The sequence below is a fragment of the Hippocampus bargibanti genome, linkage group LG02 (assembly GCF_051943395.1).
Source record: "Hippocampus bargibanti isolate YZ-2025 linkage group LG02, ASM5194339v1, whole genome shotgun sequence".
Taxonomy (NCBI): Eukaryota; Metazoa; Chordata; class Actinopteri; order Syngnathiformes; family Syngnathidae; genus Hippocampus; species Hippocampus bargibanti.
In genome coordinates, this window is record NC_142735.1 from 34,482,640 (window position 1) to 34,504,351 (window position 21,712).

The 21,712-nt window shown below is 40.4% G+C and overlaps 1 protein-coding gene across 4 annotated transcripts in view; it reads right to left on the minus strand.

Annotated features, from left to right (window-relative positions):
• Nucleotides 1-4,897: 4,897 nt before the first annotated feature.
• gria2b (glutamate receptor, ionotropic, AMPA 2b) overlaps nucleotides 4,898-21,712 on the minus strand; it is a 73,467-nt gene continuing 56,652 nt past the window's right edge. The window contains exons 14-16 of one of the 4 annotated variants that reach the window (XM_088991111.1): nucleotides 17,876-17,990; nucleotides 10,467-10,601; nucleotides 4,898-5,123 (exon numbers count right to left, since the gene is read on the minus strand). In XM_088991111.1, coding sequence (XP_088847237.1) covers nucleotides 4,959-5,123; nucleotides 10,467-10,601; nucleotides 17,876-17,990 — 415 coding nt within the window. In that variant the 3' untranslated portion in view covers nucleotides 4,898-4,958. Of the gene's footprint in view, nucleotides 5,124-10,352; nucleotides 10,602-17,875; nucleotides 17,991-18,425; nucleotides 18,541-21,712 lie in introns of all 4 variants that reach the window. The other 3 variants (XM_088991113.1, XM_088991110.1, XM_088991112.1) reach the window with 3 other exon arrangements.

The following is a 21,712-nucleotide window of genomic DNA, read 5'->3' on the forward strand; positions in this document are numbered from 1 at the left end:
GGTATCACTGTACAGTATATTTTTTTAGATGCTATAAAATGTTTTTCTGATGTCAGTTAGGAAACAAAAAAAATCGGTGTCGGTTGTCCTTTAATTATACTTATATAATCCTGAAACATACATTCCATACAAAATATAAGACTGAATCAACTTACAAACAAATTCACCTTACGAACGACCTCGTTCATAAGTTGAGGAGCGTCTGTATCCCAAAAATGGTGTCGGTTGTCCTTTAAAATGGAGATTTTTTTTCTCAAATGTCCCCTTTTTATGCAAAATATAAGTATATGTGTGTGTGTGTGTGTTAGATGTATTTTTTGTAAATTTTCAAACACCGTCACGACTTCTACATTAAAATATAAATGATGTTATGTGAGTGTCTTTTTTTTTGGGGGGGGGGGGGTAATAAAAACAGACCCCCCCTCCCCTCCCCCGTGTCATCACAATAATGACATGCAGAAACCGCTGCTACGTCTTCGTCCTGTGGATGCAAAAATACATGGAAAAAAAACGGGGAAAAAAACGGCTATTTATTTCTGTAGGATTAGCAGTGTTGTCATTACCACCGACTGACTGTACAACGATAGTTTACAAAAAAAAGTCATTTACATTCACTGAAAGGACAGTGATTGATTATATTAAGACTTTATGTTTATCACTAAGATTTGCCACCCGTCACTTATTTGGCATTTTTCTTCCCGATGCCTCTTGAAAACGCCCATTTTCCATTGTTTTTGTCATTTATATTTATATATCTATACATGCAGTGATACTTCGGCTTACGAACGCTTTAGCTTCACGTATAGTCTTGGCTAACGAACTAGTTTGATGAACCAAACCACACAGCGCCACGGTGGCTGTCGGACTAGTTTTCCGCACCCGCTTTCTTTGTGTGCAGACGTGGTTTGTTATCGAGTTGCTATTATGGGACCGAAAAAGATCCCACCACAGGCTAGTGTTAAGATATGAAAGAAAACTACGGTCGATCATCGGAAAAAAACGGACAAGGTGTGCGTTTGTGTGACTTAGCGTCCCTGTACCAGGATGCTAAGTCGACCATTGCTACGTGTGGCTAACTTTTTGCCTCACAAATATTACATTTGCGAGCATATAGTCTTGGCTGATGAACTAGTTTTCGGTGGATGAACCAAACCACACAGCGCTGCGGTGGCTGGCGGACTAGTTTTGCACACCCCCTTTGAGTGCAGACGTGGTTTGCTATCGAGTGGAGTACTTTTGAACTTATGGGACCGAAAAAGACCGCACTACTTGTGGCTAAGTGTGTTTCTGTGTTGTCCAAGCAACGGTCTCAGGCAATAGATTAGGTTGAAAAACTTCTGTCGATTTGGATTAACGAAAAGCAGCTAGCAGGGGACAGTGTGAGTGAGGGTAATATCGCCGAGAAAGCACGGCAACTTCACTCGGATATCATCAAGACGCTATTACAGGTAACATCCCACTTACTACCAAACGGTTCCGTTCGTTCCGTCCCGACCAGTTCTGTTCCGACCAAACGGTTGTAACTCAAAATGGTCGTAAGTCGAAATCCATTTAAAATGACGAATAGAGACTCAGTGCTAAATGAGTGGCCAAAATTGTCGTACACGTTGTTGTGCGTTGCTGTGACAGCCGTAAAATGAAAATTTAAAAAATAGCCTGGAGGTTGTCGTCGTAAGTAAGGGTGGTCGTAAGTCGGATGTTACCTGTACATCAACGACCCTCACAAATGTAAATAAAACGACTTTCTTATACAGTACAGTTGATTTCTCTAATTACAATACAATAGTATATTTATTATCCATTAAATAAGGTATATTTTGTGTAGTTTTAAAGGACAACCGACGCCTACGGACAAGTTTTGTCCATAATTTGTAAAATCGTTTGAAATGACTTCTACTGAGCGTATTTTACAAAGATTCCACCGCATACTAAAGCTATATTTTACTTTTTAAGACTCGCGCTGAATATTCCGGAAGTCTTGTTTTTGAGTTGATGACGCCTGCATGTTTTGTGTATTTTAGATGCTATAAAACATTTCTGATGTCAGTTAGGAAACAGAAAAAATGGTGTCGGTTGTCTTTTAAGGCTTTTTTTTAGTCGAAAATTATATTTTATGATGACTTGAGAACGGATTATTCTTTATTTTAATGGTTTCTTATAGGAAATAAATGTTCGGAAGACAAACTTTTCGCCTTACACACACTTTCCGGGAACCAATTAAGTTCGTGAGCTGAGGTATCACTGTACAATATATATATATATTTTGCATTCATAATGTGTAAACAGGTTCACTTCCTCCTGAAAGCGCGACAAACGACCCTGGTCTTCGGCAGGAAAAAAAAAATATCGGTTAGTTGGGAAAAAAACAAAACACCAAAGTTGAAATAGTCGAGCGAAAACGCAGATTTCAAAAGTGTCAAGCATTGACGTATAGTTCGTATCAACAGTAAATGTTAACAGAGAAATTAGACAGGTTTATAATTACATCATATCCAACACTGTTTCTTATGGGTTTTTTTTATCCACACACGCCGGCGAGTATGTTGAAAAGCTATTTTTGTGAAAATACGTAAAAATAGTTTCTTTGTGTCTAGTTTCACAGGCTTTTCTTAAGAAAAAAATTTCAAAGGACTATTTCGATGAAAAAAAAAAAAAAAACGTTTCTTCAGCCGTCATCTGTACAAATTTGAAGGTTTCGCTTTCTTATCCAAGAGGCTTCGTCAGCGAACGAAAGTTTTGCTGGTAGTTTCGGCCCTATATATATATCCTATGAAGCGATGCCGGACTCTGTTATGATTGGTTGATTGATTACTTCTATTGTCCTGACTGATGACTTCTATTGTCCTGCCTGAGTATGAGGTCTACGACTGGCCTGATTGCCCCATTTGCTTTGGTATCACCTCATCGGCATAACTAAGCCAATGTTGCCTAAGCGGTCTGTTGTACGAACGATCCAAATTGAACCTCACCCCACCATGGCAGTTGAGTGAAGGGTTTTGCTGTTTTATGAAAATAGCTTCTTTTACTCCCCTTTCAAACCATCTATTTTCTTAATTTTAACCTCATTGTCGTCAAATGAGTTGTTGCTAGCTTTTAGATGCATAAGTACTGCCTACTAGTATTATCCCTGCGATGTTGATCAAGTCTTTTTTTTGAGACTTTGTTTAGTCTCCTCAATGTATTGCTCTTTACAATTTTCATTTTTACAATGTATAGAATAAACTACATTGCTTTGTTTTTTTCAATTAGCAGCCAACCAGCAAGACTTTAGTTCGCTGACGAAGCATTTTGGATTAAAGAAACAAAACGTCCGACACCTTCAAAGAAGTACAGATGACGGCTGAAGAAACCTTTTCACCGATGGACCACTCCTTTACGACTGAGAGCTTACACAGACGTAAAGGATTATTTCACTTTTGTTTTTGTTTTTTTAGAACACGGGTGTGCTTCCTGTTTGGGATGTTAGATGACACGTAGACACTGTTCGTGACTTGGGGCGAAAAGCAGCTGTCAATCAATCCCTCGCTTCCACATATTTAGAAAAAGAGGGGGGAAAAAAATCCACGATTGCCCCTTTTTGTTGTTGGAAATATTGATCAAAGTTTTTGTGATCTTGGATGTTCCCGGTCCAGATGAAAAAAAAAGGGTCATAATACGGAGCGTTGGAGGAAACAGGGTAAGGTGTTCGTGAATTGCAGGGAAAAGCAGCCGTCAATCAATCCCTCGCTTCCACATACAGTGATACTTTGGCTTACGAACGTAATTGGTTCCCAGATACAGTGTGTACGGCGAAAAATGTGTATCCCAAAAATTAATTTCCCATAGGAAACCATTAAAATGAGAATAATCCGTTCCCAGGTCCCCATAAAATATAATTTACACCGACATAAGCCTTAAAACTACACTTTCATCACTTTGCTGCTGTGAAATGTAAATTTCTCCACTGTGAGACTAATAAAGGCATATCCAATCCAATCCAATCCAATCCAAAATAGACCTTATATTATGTATAATAAATGTGCTATGGTACTATAATTAAAGAAATAAACTATACCGTATAATAAAGTCATTTTATTTACCTTTATGATGGTCGTTGATGGCTTGATGGAATGGAGTGGCCGCTTTCATCAACTTTAAACACCTGATGAGGAATCTTGAGGAATCATCCCTTGTAGGTGCTTTCTCTGCGATAATTTTATCTAGTTCCTCATCAGTATTGCTCTGTTTAGCCGGGTTGATAGCTTTTTTGCATCAAGTGTACAGATGGCTTGTGCGGATTGGTTGTGGAGCCTGATTGGGATATTTTAACCTTGCAGTCTACACTCTTCCTTCTAACTATCAATAAAGTTTAAACGAGTCCAAATGTCACTCTTTTCTATCCATTTTGTCACTCTCGCTCTCTGTCGTCTGCCTGTCGCTTTAATGTTTAAACCACCTCCCCTCACTGCTGCGTTCTTGACCAATCACGTGACTTTAACCGAAAACTGGGGGTGGGGAACAGAGGACAAGAAAAAAAAAAGTCGGCTGCCATTTTCTTGTTTGGAGAACGGGCTCGTTCGCGAACGACACATCACTCATTGTGGCGCTCCGTGTGTATCTCGAAAAATAGTTTGTATGCCAAGGTTAAATTTTCATAAATTTAACGTTTGTAAACCGAAAAGTTCGTAAGCCAAGGGGTTCGTAAACTGAGGTATCACTGTATTTAGAAATGGAGGGAAAAAAATACAGGATTGCCCTTTTATTTTGTTGGAAAAGTCTTTGTGATCTTGGATGTTCCCATTCCAGAAAAAAAAGGGTCAGAATAGATAGCAAGAATATGGAGCGGAAGGGGCTTAAAGTGAGTCCGGATTACTTTCAGAAGCAAAAAAAAAAAAAAAAGTGCTCTTTTATTTTGAAATTCTTTGCTTTTTTTTTTTTTTTTTTAAACCATGGTAAGGCACTCGGAAGTCGGTCTGGGATCAGGACAGATCTGTCAAGCTGACGTTAAGTCCCATGTCGGGCCTGACGTACGGGACGGTGTGGACGACCTTCGGGAACTCCGGAGTCATCACCCGACCATTCTCCCCAGTGCTCCCGGTGACCGAAAGTCTCGCTTTATTCCTCATGGCGTCACCAAAAGTCATCTGAAAAGAAAGAAAAAAGGGGGAGGAGGGGCAATCCCACAAACAAGGAAGTTAGGTCAATCTTTCGCTAAGTGCGCACATGTAAAACATTGATATTTACATATGGATAAATATGGATGGAGATGAGAACTAAAGTTTTCGTCCGCGTGGGTGACGGCGACCACGAGGCGAAAAATGACTACGGCGATACCTTGGCTTACGAACTTAATTGCTTCCCAGAAAGTATGTGTAAGATGAAAAGTGTGTATTCCAAATATCCATTTCCCATAGCAAACCATTAAAATGAGAATAATCCGTTCCCACGTCCCCCATAAAACATAATTTTCGACTAAATAAGCCTTAAAACTACACAAAATATACCTTATTTTATGTATAATAAATGTGCTGTGGTATTATAATTAAAGAAATAAACTGTATTGTATAATAAAGTGGTTTTATTTACCTTTGTGATGGTCGTTGATGGCTTGATGGAATGGAACACTTGATGAGGAACGTAGCCTTCTTATTCCACCATCTTGAGGAATGATCCCTCGTAGGTGCTTTCTCTGCGATAATTTTACCTAGTTCCTCATCAAGTGTGTTTTATTTATCTGAATAATCCGTTCCCAGGTCCCCATAAAACATAATTTTCCACGAAATAAGCCTTAAAACTACACACAATATATCGATGAAAAGGTTTCTTCAGCCGTCATCTGAACTTCTTTGAAGGTGTCGGACGTTTCGCTTCTTGTCCAAGAGGCTTCGTCAGCGAACTAAAATCTTTTGCTGGTAGTTTCGGTCCTATATATATATATATATATATATATATATATATATATATATCCCTACTGACCAGATGTGGCGGTATCCAGCCTCTGCTATGATTGGTCCCTGCTCTCAGTTTGGGGGGAGCGGAGAACTACTCCCTGCGGCTACACTGACTGATTACTTCTATTGTCCTCCCTGAGTATGATGTCTACAACTGGGCTGATTGCCCCATTTGCTGTGGTATCACCTCATCAGCACAACTAAGCCTATGTTGCCTAAGAAGTCTGTCGTACGAACGATCTAAATTGAACCTCACCCCACCATGGTGATTTAGTGAAGTACAGATGACTTACACAGACGTACACACAATATACCTTATTTTATGTATAATAAATCCGCTATGCTATTCTAATTAAAGAATTCAACTCCAAGAACCGGCTCGTTCGCGAATGACACATCAGTCATCGTGGCGCTCCGTGTGTCTCCCGAAAAACAGTTTGTATGCCAAGTTATATTCTCGCGAATGTAACGTTCGTAAGGTGAAAAGTTGCTTAGCTAAAGCGTTCGTAAGCCGAGGTATCACTGTATGTTCATATGGTATGGCGGCAAGCATTAATTGAGTATGACAAGATGTTTTTTTGGAGTAGGAGAGAGGCGTTGACAAGCGTGGCCATCAACAGTCATACATGAGCATGAGCTGAAAGGAACTGGACAGACGATGGACGAAGCAGTCAGCGCCGTTAGCCAAGAAGGGGAAAAAAACGACTGATTGGTTGTTTGGCACTTAAACAATTGTAACATCTAGAATTGAGAAAAGAAAACAAAATCATATTTTGTTTTTGGTGCTTTCTTTGGTTGTGATTTTAGTTGTTATCCACGTAGCTACCTAACTAGTGTGCGGCTTAGCTAACTAGCTAGCGACTTACCATGCAGGCTACCTAGCCACCTAAGTACTGTAGCACCCATGTAATGTATCTTGCGACATAGCTGGTGATTTAGCTCAATAGCTAGCCACCTAACTACTGTAGCTCTCATGTAATTTATCTTGTGACATAGCTGACTAGCTAGCTAGCTACCTAGCTGGCTAACTAGCCACCTAACTACTGTAGCACCCTTGTAATGTATCTTGCGACATAACTGGTGACTTAGCTCACTAGCTAGCCACCTAACTACTGTAGCTCCCATGTAATTTATCGTGTGACATAGCTGACTAGCTAGCTACCTAGCTGGCTAACTAGCCACCTAACTACTGTAGCGCCCATAAAATGTATCTTGTGACATAGCTGGCGACTTAGCTCATTAGCTAGCCACCTAACTACTGTAGCTCCCATGTAATGTATCGCGTGACATAGCTGGCGACTTAGCTCATGAGCTAGCTACCTCCCTAGATGGCTAACTACCTACCTAGCTGACGAGCTAGCTAGACTGCTCCATAGTTGGCTAATTAGCCACCTAACTACTGGAGCTCCCATGTAATTTATCTTGTGACATAGCTGACTAGCTAGCTACCTAGCTGGCTAACTAGCCACCTAACTACTGTAGCGCCCATGTAATGTATCTTGTGACATAGCTGGCGACTTAGCTCATTAGCTAGCCACCTAACTACTGTAGCTCCCATGTAATGTATCTCGTGACATAGCTGGCGACTTAGCTTATGAGCTACCTACCTAGATGGCTAACTACCTACCTAGCTGACTAGCTAGCTAGACTGCTACCTAATTCACTAGCAACCCATCTAACTGTAGCTCCCATGTAATGTATCTCGCAACATAGCTGAATAGCTAGCTACATATCTAGCTGGCTAACTACCTACCTAACTACTGTAGCTCCCATGTAATGTATCTCGTGACATAGCTGGCGATTTAGATCACGAGCTCGCTAACTACCTAGCTGGCTAACTACCTACCTATCTACTTTAGCTCCCATGTAATGTATCTCACAACATAGCTGACTAGCTAGCTACCTACCTAGCTGGCTAACTACCGATCTAATTACTATAGCTCACATGTAATGTATCTCATGACATGGCTGGTGACTTAGCTCAATAGCTAGCTAGCTACCTAGCTGGATAACTAGCCACCTAACTACTGGAGCTTCCATGTAATGTATCTTGTGACATAGATGGCGACGTAGCTCACTAGCTAGCCACCTAACTACTGTAGCTCCCATCTCGCGACATAGCTGGCAACTTTGTTGCAATACAATTCATGAATTCACAATGCAATTTGCGCCATATATGAATATTTGGTCACGATTAATACATTTGATCACATTGAGGAAAAGGATGTCGGACGTTTCGCTCCTCATCCAAAGATCTTCGTCAGCGAACTAAAGTTGTGCTGGAGACCTTCTGTGAGTAAACAGACTTCAAAAGACTTCTCACGCTGATACTATGCAGTCATTCAGAGGTGAAACCAAAGCCAGGGATAAAATAATAGAGGTAATGAGTTTGGCTTCAGGGAGTGGTCCACTGCTCCCTCAACCTTAGAGCAGGGTCCTATTAGAGCAGGGGATGGCCACCGCCACCTCTGTCCATGTAGGGCCAGAGTTACCAGCACAACTTTAGTTCACTGACGAAGCTCTTTTAATGTCTCTCCATGGCTCTGTTTGCCTCATTAGCTCTGGTATCACCTCATTAGCATGACTAAGCCTACATGGTGACAACTTAAGAAGTCTGTTGTAAGCCACCTCTGTCCATGAGGGATATATATATATAGATATAGGGCCAGGTACCAGCACAACTTTAGTTCGCTGACGAAGCTCTTCGGATGAGGAGCGAAATGTCCGATACCTTCAAAGAAGTACAAATGGCGGCTGAAGAAACCTTTTCCTCGATGGACCACTCCTGTCATTAGAACTTTTTTTCTGTATTGAGTGAAAACATTCCTCAGACTAATTTGACAAAATATAGAACTAAATAAAATATCTGGTAAATAATATCAGTGATTGGGAGTCTTTCTTTTTTCCCCTTTTCAACATGGCGCCGACAGTCCTTTTTTTTCCAAACACAATCATTATGCTTTAAAGGACAACCGACACCTCTGGACAAGCTGCGTCCATAATTTGTAAAATCACTTCAAATGATTTCTACTGAGCGCATTTTACAAAGATTCCAGGTTGAGTGAACGGCGGCGTGTGACTAACTAGCTATCTATTAGCTAGCTAGTTAGCGTTCTATCTATTTGAGTGAGCTATCTATCTATTTGCTATCTAACTAGCTAGCTGGCTACCTAGCTAGCTATCTATTTGCTATCTATCCGCTATCTAACTAGTTAGCTGGCTACCTAGCTTGCTATCTATTTGCTATCTAAATAGCTAGCTGGCTACCTAGCTAGCTATCTATTTGCTATCTAACTAGCTTGCTGGCTATCTAGCTTGCTATCTATTTGCTATCTAAATAGCTGGCTGTCTACCTAGCTAGCTATCTATTTGCTATCTAACTAGCTTGCTGGCTATCTAGCTTGCTATCTATTTGCTATCTAAATAGCTGGCTGTCTACCTAGCTAGCTATCTATTTGCTATCAAACTAGCTTGCTGGCTACCTAGCTTGCTATTTAAATAGCTGGCTGGCTACCTAGCTAGCTATCTATTTGCTATCTAACTAGCTTGCTGGCTACCTAGCTTGCTATCTAAATAGCTGGCTGGCTACCTAGCTAGCTATCTATTTGCTATCTAAATAGCTGGCTGGCTACCTAGCTAGCTATCTATTTGCTATCTAACTAGCTTTCTGGTTACCTAGCTAGCTATCTATTTGTTATCTAACTAGCTTGCTGGCTACCTAGTTGCTATCTATTTGCTATCTAAATAGCTGGCTGGCTACCTAGCTAGTTATCTATTTGCTGTCTAACTAGCTTGCTGGCTACCTTGCTAGCTACCTATTTGCTATCTATTCGCTATCTAACTAGTTAGATAGCTATCTATTAACTAGCTAGCTAGCTTTTTATCTTTTTGAGTTATTCGGGGTTGAGTGAATGCTGGGTGCGTGTGGCTACCGCTGCTCACCCGCAGAAAAAAATATCCTGTGACTGTAAAATGTCCTTGAAAGTTTTGAAAGGCGCTTAGAAATGAAATGGATTATTAGTATCCTTGCGTTACGTCACGAACAAAGTGGGCGGGACTTTTCCGGGGAAATTTTGAAGTAGTTTTGGGACACTAAGTCATTGGTGTTTTCGCATTTGACTAAAAATATCAGCCTGCGTGTTTTGGGTATTTTCGATGTTATAAAACGTTTTTTTTCTGATGTCAATTAGGAGACTAAAAAAAAATGTTGTCGGTTGTCCTTTAATTTGAATTCAAGAGTGTACGTGTGACTGGTATATCTTTCTCTCATTGAAATCATAAGTCACCACTACATACGATCTTTTGGCCAAACTCTTCATTCACTAGCGCTTGAAAGATGGGGAAGGATGGAGCCGAAAAACAAAAAAAAAAGACACGTGCAAGTTTGGAGGGGGGGAATTTATGAAAACCTCGTGTCCCTACCCCCTAAATTTTTACACTTTCGATCCCATATACGTTGTAACCTTCCTTATAAGTTGCAAAATTCTGTGAATTCTGCGAGGAAGTTGGGTTAATAGTCTGTGCATTCTTTGCCACCTTCATTCGTTTGGCCTCGGCTCTGGACTTGTAACAGAACTCGATCAAGGCCACCAGCATGGCCAAACCGAGTCCTCCGACCAGAATGTAGAAGACCCCAGCCACGTTGCTCAGGCTGAGGGCGCTGGTCTTCTCCTGCGGGGGAGGGGTTTTGGGGGGATGCATACGACACGGCAGTCAGAGGAAGAAGTGACGGTGTAAAAAGAAATAAAATTAAATACAACACGGCAATAACACAGACTCACATACCAATACAGATTAAACTGTTTAACTGTTAAACGACATCCAATAATCACAACAAAAAAAAAAAAAAACAAGACAGATAGCGTGATTGGTCACTTGGGGTAAGATTGAAAGCAGTAGTCGTAATCGTGGGTTGAGGTTAGTCAAACTGGAATGGAGCAGTAGTCGTTTATTTCAAGGCTAGATTAACACCGCATAGATCCAGAAAGGCCATTTTTTTTGTCCAACTCTAACCCGAAACCCTGAACGCAATCCGAAGACCAACCCTAACGCCTCATTCTATTTGGAAAATGTCTGTTCTGCCCTCATAACTGATGTAAATTATTGTATTTTATGTTAAATTAGGTACTCTTATTTTGAAGGCCATTTTAGACAGGATGTTTTGACAGGAAGTTGACATGTAGACATATAAATGAAATGTATTCTTATTCTTATTACCGCTATTATTATTATTATTATTATTATTATTATTATTATTATTATTATTATTATTATTATTATTGGGCTAGGCAGCTGTCTATCTAGCTAGGTCGCTATCTGACTATCTATCTAGCTAGCTAGCTATTTGCTATCTAGCTAGCTACCTAGATAGCTATCTATTTGCTATCTGTCTAGCTGGTTATATATTAGCTATCTAGCGAGCTATTAGCTATCTATCTGGCTGGCTATCTAGCTTCCTAGCTATTAGCTATATATTAGCTAGCTTTCTATCTATTTGAGTTAATTATTACAGTAAAATATCCTGTGACTGTAAAGTGTCCTAGAGAGTTTTGAAAGGCGCTTAGAAATGAAATGGATTATTATTATTATTATTATTATTATTATTATTATTATTATTATTATTGTTATCGGGCTAGGCAGCTGTCTAGCTAGCTAGCTATTTGCTATCTGAAATTTGGGGTATTTTAGCAAAAACCACACTTTGTCTTCACATAGGATGATTTGGCCGGGCAGCTCTCGCCAGTTTGTATTCCAGAAGTAATTTATGGCCGCAAATTTTAGCAGTGCAATTGGGCTCCGGTTTATGACAACAAATGGCACGTACAAAATCGAATAATTGGCATCGCACAATATCCGAAAATGCATTTGGCAGACGCAATGCTAGTCGACTAGCACATCTGTTTGCATTTTTATCCGCACGCCTTTCATAAATCAGGCAGACCTTGTAGACTTTGAAATCATGATATTGGCAAACCAATTGAAGAAGGCCCGGACTGACAAAATGGAATGTAATATTGGATATTTGTATGATTTAAGATTTTCACCACTTTCACCATGCTTTTTCTCCTGTTGACTAAATGTAAACGATGCGTTATTGGATATAAAAATCTTTACTAGGTATTGTCAATTCTGTCTGGCAGTTCACTTGGACCTGCGGTGTGAATCCAGCCCGAGCATTGTGTGTCTTCTTAAAGTTTGAGATACTGTGCAAGGACCATTTACACGGGTTGCCCATGACAACGGGTCAAGCCGTTACAAAACGAGAGACATAGAGGGGAGACAGATCGGTCCAAAAAAAAATCAATCGGGATCTGACACAAACAGCCTTTTAGTCACCCGTATATTCGTTTCGGAGTGATGGTGGTCTAGAAACGGATACATGGGCATAGGTGTCGCCAGTGTGTGGTAGAATTGCAAGAAATTGTCAAACCAAACATCATTTTTGTGCAGAGGCATAAAAACAGCCACGTTTCCACCGATTCATAACTCCAACACTAACACATACTAAAACCCCGATTATCGGGTAGGAGACTGCGGAGTCTCGAGGACTTGCACACTGCAAGAATCCAAACTAGGGCGCGGAAAATCCTACTGGACCCTCCGCACCCCAGCTACTCCCCTCAGGCAGGCGCTACCGATCCATGCGCACCAAATCCAGCAGACATTTAAACAGCTTCTTCCCCCAAGCCATTAACTCTTTGAACTCTTTCAACAGTAGCCAAAATGGAACTGTATAGTGCCACTTAGCAGTTTTTTTGACAACGATACTAGTGCAGCGTGTTCTACCGGAAACAAATTCCTTGTGTGTTCTACATACTTGGCAATAAAGATGATTCTGATTCTGATTCTGATTCTGAGTCTCTGAGCCAAGACCAGCAGATTCAAGGACAGTTTCTGCCACCAGGCAGTCAGTCCCTCCCAGCCCAGCCCAGCCCCCCCTGCCCGTTCCCACTGCCACACTCACCGAATTCTGAGTACACGCTACACGCTGTACTACCATCCTGAACTCTTTCATTTTTTTCCTGCAAGACCTTACTTCAACCTTTTTTTTTGTGTTATATTTTGCATTACTACACTACGTCACTTTACATACGACACTACCTCACTTTACATTCAGGAATTACATGCATTGTCTGTTGTCAATTGTGTTTTTTAGCCACATTATAAGTGCCTTTCACGCTTTAGTCCGAGAGGACATTAATTTCATCTGTGCTGTATGTCATGCATATTAGCATATTTGACAATAATCGCTGACTTTGACTATCTCGGACATGTCAATCTCAGCATTCGAATCAATTTGGCAACATTAGACTAGCTGTAACTTTTTCAGCTAAATCGTAATCTTTCACCTTCAAACTTTATCCTTTGGTGCAATACCATGCTCCCAACCTATTGTCACTTCCCTAACCCAAAACCTGAATCCCAACCCTGAAAGCAAATTATTCTGGGTGTTGTTATTCTCCCAACCCTAATCACAAACAAACTCCAAATTTCTGGAAAGTTCTCCGAAAACGAACCGCACAGAGATTGCTTACGTCTATGTACCGATGCTCCCACCATGAGCAACTGCAGCTTGCATCTGGCTTTGCAGATGCTCCTTAGCAGGCAGAAAAACAATCCAACAGGTCGACATAGCATGTGACTGGCTGCTATAAATGGGCTTGCCCTTGTCTAGCACTTTTCGACCCTCAAGGCATTTCAAAACCGGCGCCTCCTGATTTATATGCAGATCTCAGCATCAGGTACAAGTGCCTGGTTGAGTAACTTGCTCGAGGATACTGACAAGAGCGCTCAGGATTGAACCCGCAACCTGTGCTAAATTGGGTGACATACCACTTGACAACCTCAGTATAAATTTCACATTCCCCCTTTTCCATTTTTTACCTCATTTTATTGCATCTAGACACTATTCACAACCGCACGTCCAATTGATTTTTTCTTACCATAGATGTTTTTTTCATTACATTGATGCCTTTATATCTTTTTTTTTTTTTTACTGTGCCAGGACAAGGCATCTTACTGTTAGGATCGCTGAACATTCTAGCTCTGATTCTTCCGGGAGATGTCTTTTCTACCCTGTTTCAACCAAGTCCTCATTATTTGTCAATGTTTCCAAAATGAATGCCACCATTAACCCCAAGTGTTTTGTGATATGTCATTCTGCAATCCAAACCCTGATCCTGAATTCATAGTCCAGTCTGGACCTTCAATCTTTAGAGAGGAGAATGCCATTTTCCGAAACCTAAACTCCAACTGCGACTTCGAACCCAAACGCAAACAGATAACACCAACCCTAACCAAAATAAAATGACTTAAACACCCAAAACCCACCCCAATCCATTTGGGAGTTGTCATCCTAATCTCAATTCAAACCTTAACCTCATTCCTAAACTCTAAATCAGTGGTTCGTAATCTTGTTGGAGTCTTCGAACACTACCAGTTTCATATGCTCATTCACCGAACTCTTCTTTCAATGACTCCAAACAAGACTGAGGGGTGGACTTCTGCGGTGGAGGATCCATCAAACCCCTTTGACCGACTCATCGAACCCCTAGTACAGTGATTCTTAAACTGGGTTTGGTCAAACTCTAGGGCAGTGGTTCTCAATCTTTTTGGGGGCATTGAACCCCCACCAGTTTTATATGTTCATTCACCGAACCTTACTGTCAATGACTGTGCCCACTAACTGCACACTAGACTGAGGGGTGGACCCCTGAGACCGACACACCAAACTACTAGAGCAGTGCTTTTTAAACTGGGGTTGATCAAACTCTAGGGCAGTGGTTCTTAATCTTGTTGGAGGCATCAAACTCTACCAGTTTCATATGCTCATTTACCGAACATTTCTTTCAATGACTGCAGACTAGACTGAGGGGTGCGCCTCTACGGTGGAGGATCCATCGAACCCCTTTGACCGACTCACCGAACCCCTAAAGCAATGTTTTTTAAACTAGGTTTGATCAAACTCGAGGGCAGTGGTTCTTAATCTCGTTGGAGGCCTCAAACTCCACCACCAGTTTCATATGCTCATTCACCGAACCCTTCTTTCAATGACTACAGACGAGACTGAGGCGTGGACCTGTGCGGTGGAGGATCCATCAAACCCCTTTGACCGACTCATCGAACTCCTAGTACAGTGGTTCTTAAACTGGGTTTGGTCAAACTCTAGGGCAGTGGTTCTTAATCTTTTTGGGGGCATTGAACCCCACCAGTTTTATATGTTCATTCACCGAACCGTACTTTCAATGACTGTGCCCACTAACTGCAGACTAGACTGAGGGGTGGACCCCTGAGACCGACACACCAGACTACTAGAGCAGTGCTTTTTAAACTGGGGTTGATCAAACTCTAGGGCAGTGGTTCTTAATCTTGTTGGAGGCATCAAACTCCACCAGTTTCATATGCTCATTTACCGAACCTTTCTTTCAATGACTGCAGACTAGACTGAGGGGTGCACCTCTACGGTGGAGGATCCATCGAACCCCTTTGACCGACTCACCGAAGCCCTAGAGCAATGTTTTTTAAACTAGGTTCGATCAAACTCGAGGGCAGTGGTTCTTAATCTTGTTGGAGGCCTCAAACTCCACCACCAGTTTCATATGCTCATTCACCGAACTCTTCTTTCAATGACTCCAGACTAGACTGAGGGGTGGACCTCTGCGGGGGAGGGTCCACCAAACCCCTGAGACCGACTCACCGAACCCCTAGGGTTCGATCGAACCCAGTTTAAGAACCACTAACCTAGACACTATTCACAACCGCGAGTCAAGTATTTTTTTTTTTTTACCATAGGGGTTTGTTTTGCATTATATTGATATAATATGCCGTTATATCTTTTTTTTTTTTTTACTGTGCCAGAACAAGGCATCTTACTGTCATTCTCTAATACGAACCCTAAACACTGTGTTCATACTCCAGTCTGGACCCTCAATTTTTTAAGGGGCAATGCCATTTTCCGAAACCTAAACTCCAACTGCTACTTTCAAATTGCTGTTGTGGACTGCAAATTTCTCCAATGAGGGACTATTAAAGAAAGGCTTTCTGATTCTGATACTTCGAACCCCAAAGCCAACAGATAACACCAACCCTCCCCCCAAAAAAACTGTCATAAACGCCAACAACTCCCCCTTAATCCGTTTGGGTGTTGTCATCCGAATCTCAATTCAAACCTTAACCCCATTCCCAAACTCTAAATCCTTGAAATACTTCAAAGAGATGCCCTTTTTCTCAGAACCAGAATCAGATTCAGATTCCTCATGGCAAAACTAAACGTATGCTGAGGTAGAGAACCTAATTCGATTTTTCCCAAACTCTAACGTCTCATTTCTTTTCGAAGATGCCACCAACACCAACCCTAACCACAACTATTTTGTGAATTGCCTTTCTCCCATAAAACCAAACCCAACGAGAAAATCATCCTAGCCAACCGCGAATTGGACTGTTCTGTACTGTGGAAACGGGGCCATTGATATAACAACCTATCGATTCACATCAACATTTTTGTTAATGTGTTTTTTAGGAAAGACAGACAGTATCATTTGTCAAGAAGATAACCAAAGTCATAATAATGGTGGATTTGTGTGAAAACAGTGACAATAACATCATTGGAGAAAAGGAACAGACAGACAGAGATATATCGACAGGAGTTTTTTTTTTTTTGTTTTGCACAACAAACAAAACACAACAAGGGTGACACGGTTAAGGACAACAGAAGAGGACACCAGTTGGACACCCTCCATAGATGGTCCAGATATTAGCCAATCGCTGTCATATATATAGTCAGTGCTGTGTGTGTCCAATTTATCATTGCTTATGTTTTTAAGATTGTGTGTATTTATATAAGGGGGGATGGGGTAAGCCTTGCATTTTTTTTTTGCGAAAAGGGAGCTGAAAAAAGGAGGATTTTGGTCAAAAAAGTGCACATTTCAAGTATGACATATCATGCATTACTGGTATTATATATAAGAGATATGTGCTACTAAATCATGAGTAGGTCTGCAGGCATTATTAGTAAATTACATTGTATCAAGGCATCTCATGCTTAGTTTGTGCATTGTCTTAGGATTGATGGACAGTGATACCTCGGTTTACGAACCCCTTGAGTTACGAATTTTTCGGTTTACGAACGTTACATTTATGAAAATTTTATCTTAGCATACGAACTTTACATTGGCATACAATTTGTCCTCTATTCCCCGCCCCCAGTCTTCGGTTAAAGCCAAGCGATTGGTCAAGAACGCAGCAGTCAGGGGGGGCGATAGTTCAAAGGCACAATGTAAACTGCAAGGTTAAAATTCCCATTAATCAGGCGAAACAAATAACCCGCACAAGCCATCTGTACACTTGATGCAAAAAGCTATCAACCCAGCTAAACAGAACACAATTGATGAGGAACTAGGTAAAATTATGGCAGAGAAAGCGCCTACAATTCCTCAAGATGGTGAAAGAAGGTTACGTTTCTCATCAAATGTTTAATGCGGATGAAACCGGCCACTCCATTCCATCAAGCCTTCAATGACCATCACAAAGGTAAATAAAATGACTTTATTATAAAGTCTAGTTGATTTCTTTAATTATAATACCATAGCACATTTATGATACATAAAATAAGGTACTGTCTGTAAGAAAATAACCTGTTTTAAATTAAATTATATATTTTATATATATATATTTAATATTTTGTGTAGTTTTGAGGCTTAGAAAATTAGAAAGTAGAAAATTATGTTTTATGGGGACCTGGGAACGGATTATTCTCATTTTAATGGTTTCCTATGGGAAATTAATGTTTGGGATACACACTTTTCGCCTTACACACTCCGTCTGGGAAGCAATTAAGTTCGTAAGCCAAAGTATCACTGTATTATTACTTTGAATGGGTGGGAAAAGGGGGAGGGACTACAAAATTATGAGTGTGCTTGAATCACATAAAACCTGCAGCGACTAACCTTACTTCCAGAGTCCTTGGCTCCACATTCACCCTTATCGTACCACCATTTGTTTTTCAGCTTGTCTAAGACGCCTTGCTCACTGAGTTTCAATACCGCAAGGTTTACAGGCGTTCTTCACGTGGTGGAAAATAACATAAATAACATTAAAAAATGTTATTTTATGTTATTATTATTATGATTACATGTATCAACTTGTCTGTCAAAATCTGTCTGTCTGTCTGTCTGTCTTGGATTCTCTTTTCTGACACTTTCTGTCTGTTGCAGTGGCGATTTATTACGTTGATGCGCCGTTTGGCCTAAGCAAACACGAGTTTTGCAGAGCCAAATGTGCATCAACGTATCGCCGGAAGTAAGCAGCGAGGGCGGCGGGCGCAATGGAGTCAACGTGTTAGCCGGTAGCCAATGGGATTGCAGGAAAACGCGCCTGATGTTTACAGGGAATTTGGTGTCTGGGTCGGTTTAAAGGGGAGGAAAACCCGGCGCTGGCTTGCTGCTTACTTTGGAGAGTTGCAATGAGTTACCCATCACTTTGCTCACTGGGGCTGACCTTGGAATCACCTCCCCCGCTGCCGCACTCTCCTTTGTCGTACCACCATTTGTTTTTCAATTTGTCCAACAGGCCTTGCTCATTCAGTTTTAGTACTGCGAGGTTAACCACATTTCTTGAAACGATAAAACATACTTGTAAGACAGGGTGAGCACTTGACTTGTCTAGAACTCGACTGGTTTAGCGCTCCCTGGGCAAAGGAGGTTAAAGGGTGTGGGGGGAGGGGGAGACAAGGTGGTCTCGAGGGCAATCGGTGGAGTGATCGTAATTGGGTGGTAGAGCTTAGCTGTAACACAACGGGAGGGTAGCGCTAATGCTAGGGTGACCACCCGACGGGTTTAAAAAGTTTCGCACTTCTGTATGATTAGTCTTAGCTATCTATTAGCTAGCTAATTCCTCGTTTTTAGTCGGGATTTCCAAGAGTCTACTTGATGTTTGGATGAAAAGGACTAAAAGCTAGCTAGCTATTTGCTATCTATTTGCTTCTAATTAGCTGGCTAGCGAGCTAAATGGCTGGCTCGCTGGGTATCTAGCTGGCTAGCGGCTATTTATAAGCTATCTAGCGAGAAAATTAGCTAGCTAGCTAGCTATTTGCTATCTATAAGGTAGCTAGCTAGCAATCTATTAGTTATCTATTCGCTAAATAGCTAACTTTCTTTCTTCTTCTTCTTATTATTATTATTTATTATTATTATTATTATTATTATTATTATTATTATTATTATCAGACTGGACATACATAGATAGTTAGCTAGAAGGATGGCTATATAGCTAGTGGATAGCTGGCTAGATAGCTAACTCCCTGGCTGTCTCGATAGCTATCAATTAGCTATCTATTGGCGATTTATTGGCTAGGTAGCTAGCTTTCTATCTATTTGACTTACCTGGAGAGTTTTTGAAAGATGCTTATAAATGAAATGTCTCATTATTATTATTATTATTATTATTATTATTATTATTATTATTATTACTATTATTATTATTATTATTACTATTATTACTATTATTATTATTGTTATAATTATTAGTGTACACTTATATTCAACCAGCTTTGTAAACATTTGCAAAATACGAATGGAACGAAGTAATTATTAATATTAAATAACTTTTAATACATCAAAAATATCTTGGAAATTATATCATGAATTTGCAATGCATCTAATTTAATTCTTTAGATATTAGCATCTATTAAGAAGAATAGTTTGGTTTTATTTCAGAAGTACATTTAAATCTGAAGATATAAGAAAAACTAGAATAGAAAAACTAGAATAGAAAATGTATCCTGTCCATAATCATAATAATTCATTTTAATTACAAGCGACCGTATACATAGCAGTCATTTAAAAAGCCAAAAACCATAATCACATATGAATTATGATTTCCCTAAAATATGCTAATCGTGCCCTCATTTTCCTCAGTAAACCCTTCCTTGTAAAGCAAACAGCTTTTCATTTTATGATCATTTTTAGGCCTAATAAATCATTTTTTTTAAGGGTGTAGGGCAAACGTTGAATACATTTTCTCTTAAATTATAAAATATATTACAGTGAGACCTCAACTTACAAACACCTCAACTTACAAACACCTCAACTTACAAACTTTTCGTCTTACAAACGTCAAATTTATGAAAATTAAACCTTATCATAAGCACTATTTTCATAATACACACCCACCACGGCTGGCGGAGTGATCTTCGGCGGAAGCACACGACCGAACAGCACCAGAGAAGTTACCAACAGTCCTTATGGAAGGTGACTCTCCTTCCATAAGCCATCAATGTCCACTAAAAAGGTCAATAAAACTTTATTTTACAGCACAGTTAATTTCTTTAATTAAATTCGCCATGTAATGCGCCTCTCTTTCCTAACAGCAATTCCCTTTGACCTTCGGCCTCCAACGCCATTCCACCAAGCCATAAATGACCATCACAAATGTAAATAAAGTGACTTTATGATACAATGCAGAGTATTTCTTTCATTAAAATGCTATAGCACATTTATTATAGATAGAATAAGGTATGTTGTGTGTAGTTTTAAGGCTTATTTAGTTGAAAAGTATCTTTTATGGAAACCCGGGAACGGATTATTCCCATTTTTAATGGTTTCCTATGGGCATTTTGTTTTGAGATACACACTTTTCGCCTTACACACTCTGTCCGGGAACCAATTAAGTTTGTAAGTTGAGGTCTCACTGTATTTCCTGGACGCCATTTTAACATGCGACTGTTGACGAACGCGCAAGTAAAGCGGTGGTCACCCTAGCTAGCTGAAGCTACTGTGTGTATATGGGCTTCTAGAGGCCACTGCAACGTATTTACATCTATTACATACAATAAATAATATCTGGTAAATGACTCCACTAAAAAGAGAGACAGCAGTAATGGGGAGAATGGTTAGACCTGCTCGTAAAAATGTCAAACATATGCAACATTTAGTCAAGAAAAACATCCTAGCGCTCAGTATGTGCTGCTAATCTAGGGGGGGAGGCACAGTGAGTCATAAAATGGCTGCCGTATACGCTATTCTAAACAACATCATAGACCAGGGGTCGGGAACCTATATATACATATATATATATATACATATATATTCTCACGTTTTCACTGTTCATTTCCTGTTTGGGCTGCAGTTGGCGGAAAGCGCAATTTTGATTGGATGATACTGACCTAGGTTGGCGGAAAGCGCAGTACCTAGCGCAGTTTTTATCAGCCCGTTTCCACAGGCTGATTAATTCCTTACACGGAGCTTTGTCACCCTCTTCTGCCTCTTTGTGCAACACGACGTTTTCAGACCAAACAAGTACAGCAAAATGCATTGACGTGATGGAAGGACTGCTACAATGTGTCCTTTTTTCGGTCAGGGGCGTTCCTTGGGTGACGTCACCTACGGACTCATCACCAACTCAAAAACAAGACTTCCTGAGTATTCAGCGCGAGTCTTAAGACGTAAAATATAGCTATATGCGCTGGAATCTTTGTCAAATACGCTCAGTCGAAGTCATTTGAAGCCATTTTACAAAATTATGGACGCAACTTGTCCGGAGACGTCGGTTGTCCTTTAACTTTCATTCCTATAGTTTGGCTAGATTTTTACCAATTATGAGGAATAGTGAGTTCTATCGCAAAGCTATTTTAAATAATACATTTTGTTAAAAAGTGTGTGTGTGTGCGTGTGTGTGTGTGTGTGTGTGTGTGTGTGTGTGTGTGTGTGTGTGTGTGTGTGTGTGTGTGTGTGTGTGTGTGTGTGTGTGTGTGTGTGTGTGTGTGTGTGTGTGTGTGGGTCTCATTT